This window comes from Protobothrops mucrosquamatus, unplaced genomic scaffold, assembly GCF_001527695.2.
Source record: "Protobothrops mucrosquamatus isolate PMUCROS unplaced genomic scaffold, P.Mucros_1.0 scaffold2992, whole genome shotgun sequence".
Taxonomy (NCBI): Eukaryota; Metazoa; Chordata; class Lepidosauria; order Squamata; family Viperidae; genus Protobothrops; species Protobothrops mucrosquamatus.
In genome coordinates, this window is record NW_015389012.1 from 107,605 (window position 1) to 110,945 (window position 3,341).

Sequence of the window (3,341 nt, forward strand, 5' to 3'; positions counted from 1 at the left end):
TATTCCTGAGTAAGTTTGTTCCCTTTGCCTTCCACCAACATTGATTTTTATAAAATCCTCCTGTATTTCATTATAATTATTTACTTTAATCATCCCTCTTTAAAATTTAATTTCTGTTGTTAATTTATAATTTATTGCCGTTTTCCATATTTCATTAGACCACTCATTTCTTCAAATAACCCAGTTCCGTCTCCAATATTTAGCCATCGCTAATCCAGCTGCCATTATCAAATTTACAATCAATTCCTTTTTTTTTTTGCTTCGTTTATATCTTGTTTTGCCACCAGTAACAGCAATGCAATCCTCCGTGACATATCTAAATTTACATTCAAGGACTCAATAGAAAGTTCAACAACACAAATTATTTACTACTGCATGTAGGAATAGCGGCACGAATAGCCTTCGCTCAAAAATGGAAAGAGAAAGATACTCCAACCGAAGAGGAAATATTATTGAAAATTTTCAATTGCGCTGAAATGGATAGACTTACATGGGAACTCAAGGACAAAAGTGAAACCAAGTACTATAAAATTTGGGAACAATTTTATGATTGGATAGACAATAAGAGGGTAGCCAAGATAAATGTATAGTGCTAGAATAAAATATAGATTATAGACAAATGTATATTTAAAAGATAAATAGATATATAGAAATAAGGGAAAAAGTGTTAATAGTATATTATAAATAGTGAGCAAAGTTCAAGAACTATATGTCTATATGAGTATTAATACTATTGTAAAATGTTGGAAGATGTATGGAACCAGTGACGTCATATCTATGTCCAATGTGTTCTTAATTTTGTATTATTAATAAAAAATTATTGAAAAAAAAAGAAAGTTCAACAGCCACGGGAGCAGATACAGAATCCTATGTTCTGGAGAGCACCTCTCCCTCCCCCCAAATTTTCTTACCTTTTCAGGGCCTTTAAAAATTTGCTACCAGGATGAAAGAGGTATTTGAGACTTTTGGAGACAGAATGTTTTCTACTTTGGGGTTGGTTCTTACATGGTTCTGAAAATCAAGGAGAACATGTAGAAATGATTACATATCCAACTTCTACTGCTGTTGTCCCCCCCCCCCCCGCCGCCTTTCTTCCTTAATTCTGGCTACATTAAATGTGCAATGCCTGAGACTTAAACCGAATCAGTGTTAAGACACAGAAGACATATCTAAGTGATCCCAATAAAGATCTTTTAGCACGGTGATGGCAAAACCTTTGGGCTCGCCATTGTCAAAAATTCGGAAAATGCCTAAGTCGGTTCTGTTGGCATGTCAGCCCTAAGCCTTCAAACACAAGTGGGACAGTTCTTCACATATTAATTTATTTGAGAGGGAAAAAATACAGTCCTATCATGTGTGCAAGGTCTGAGAAATTAAACGTATCGAGAGAGATTGGAGGAACTGAATATGTACAGCCAGGAGGACAGAAAGAAAAATGGGGACATGACTGAAACTTTGAAATATATNATTAAGGGTGTGAATGAGGTTCTAGAAGGGAGTATTTTTATTACTAAGCAAAAATCAAGAATACATATAAGTTCAGACTAACAGGAGGGAAGTTCAAAAGTAATTTTAGAAAGTATTACTTCACAGAAAGGATGGTGGAAGCTTGGAACCAACTTCCAGGGAAGACCGTGGCTCAATCGCCAGTAACTGAGTTTAAACATGCTTGGGATAAACACATGTCCATCATCTGACAAAATTTTTAAAAAATTAAATTAAAAAAAATAGAACCTCAAAGGGCAGGGGTTTTTCTGCCATCAGTTTTCCATATTTCTAAGTGTGGCGCTATGCATTATCTAAAGAAATGCCAGCTAATTACAAAAACAAAATACGAGTAAAACAAACTCATTTTTGAAGGGTCCAGAGGCTGAATGAGAACATATCTCATTTTCGTGTGGGTCTCCGAAAATCACACAACAATAGGACATGCTTTCAAGTAGAGGTGTTGTTGGGTGTTGGTGAACACCAGCGTGTCACCCAAAACATTATGGTGTGCCATCTTTAACATGTATGTCATAGGTTCGCTACCACTGTTTTTATAAGTAGCTGACTACTGGTTACTGGGTTAAATTAAATTAAATTAAAGGTTACTGGGTTAAAATCAAGATCTGAAATCCATTGCTTGTTGCCCTCTTTACTAGGATCCTCTGCCTTCCTAACAAATCATCTGATGATGATCTCTCTTTTTTATTACTTTCCTTTTCTGCTTTTCTAAAATCTGTATTTCTTCCATGCATCTCTTCTGTAGCAGCCTTGTTGCTTTTCAGCTTAATTTGTTTTTTTGTCCCTCTTTGCTATTTATGGATTTCTTCCCATGTTCTAACATTGTTTCTACAGCTAATTTTTGCTCTTCAAACATTTGGGTGCTAACAGGCAAGTGACAGCCAGTTTTTAGCGTATGACATGCGGCTATAAGATAAGAACGGGGAAGAATAACTTAAAATGACTTTATTACTATATTACTTTAATTGTACACTACAGTTGCTTATTGCGTTCATCTTAATAACCCTGTGAGGGATGTCATAATTATTCTAATTTAAAGCAGCAGAAAATTAAAAAGATAAGGAAACCTGGTCCCACTTGTTCCAAATGAAATTTGGGGAAAAGAGCAAAACGGTAACTGGATCTGCCTTTTTTTAGATCTAATCTATTCGATTTGGTCAAGCTGTTCTGGATGTTGTACGTCATTAAGATTTGATCCCACATTTCTCAAGAAGTCACCTTGTTGTATTTTAGTCTTCTCCTTTTGCAAAGGGTCCTTTAACTCTGTCAGAGCTGGGACTGCAATGTTAAATATCTGGAAAATGCCACAAGCTCTCAGGATGGCTCATCCAAAAAAAAAAAAAATACTTTTTCATGCCCACTGCTTTGCTACTTTGAAAACAATGGCCCACAATAGATTTAAATGTACTTTTGTCATCTAAACAGTCTGGACAGGATGAACTGGAAAGCAACCCATTAACAAACTCAGAATAAACCACAGAAATGCTGGTTGTATCTGGAAGTGGTTAGTCAGCCCCACTAGGCAGACCAGACCGAGCAGTCAACTCTGCAGGAACACTACAACTATTTTTATTGAGATGGCTATAATAACAGAAACTTGTAAGCCTCGATTGTGCTTTACCTCCAGACAATCAAGAGATCTCCCCTCCTTCCGCCGCGCCCTTAAGACCTGGTTATTTCAGCAGGCAGGACTGGCCTAGGGGTATTTTAAAGGGGTTTTAAATTAAATTTTTAGTAGAAGCGGCCAAATTTAAATAGTTATTTTTAATCTTTTTTAAAGTTTGTATTGTATTATATCATTGTTTTAAACTGGCTGTAAGCCGCCCTGAGTCCTC

The 3,341-nt window shown here is 36.1% G+C and overlaps 1 protein-coding gene across 1 annotated transcript in view; it reads right to left on the reverse strand.

Moving 5' to 3' along the window:
* LOC107296826 (ankyrin repeat and fibronectin type-III domain-containing protein 1-like) overlaps nt 1–3,341 on the reverse strand; it is a gene marked incomplete at its 5' end in the record, with an annotated part of 33,078 nt that overhangs the window by 21,447 nt on the left and 8,290 nt on the right. The window contains one exon of the mRNA XM_015826177.1: nt 912–1,011. Coding sequence (XP_015681663.1) covers nt 912–1,011 — 100 coding nt within the window. The remainder of the gene's footprint in view (nt 1–911; nt 1,012–3,341) is intronic.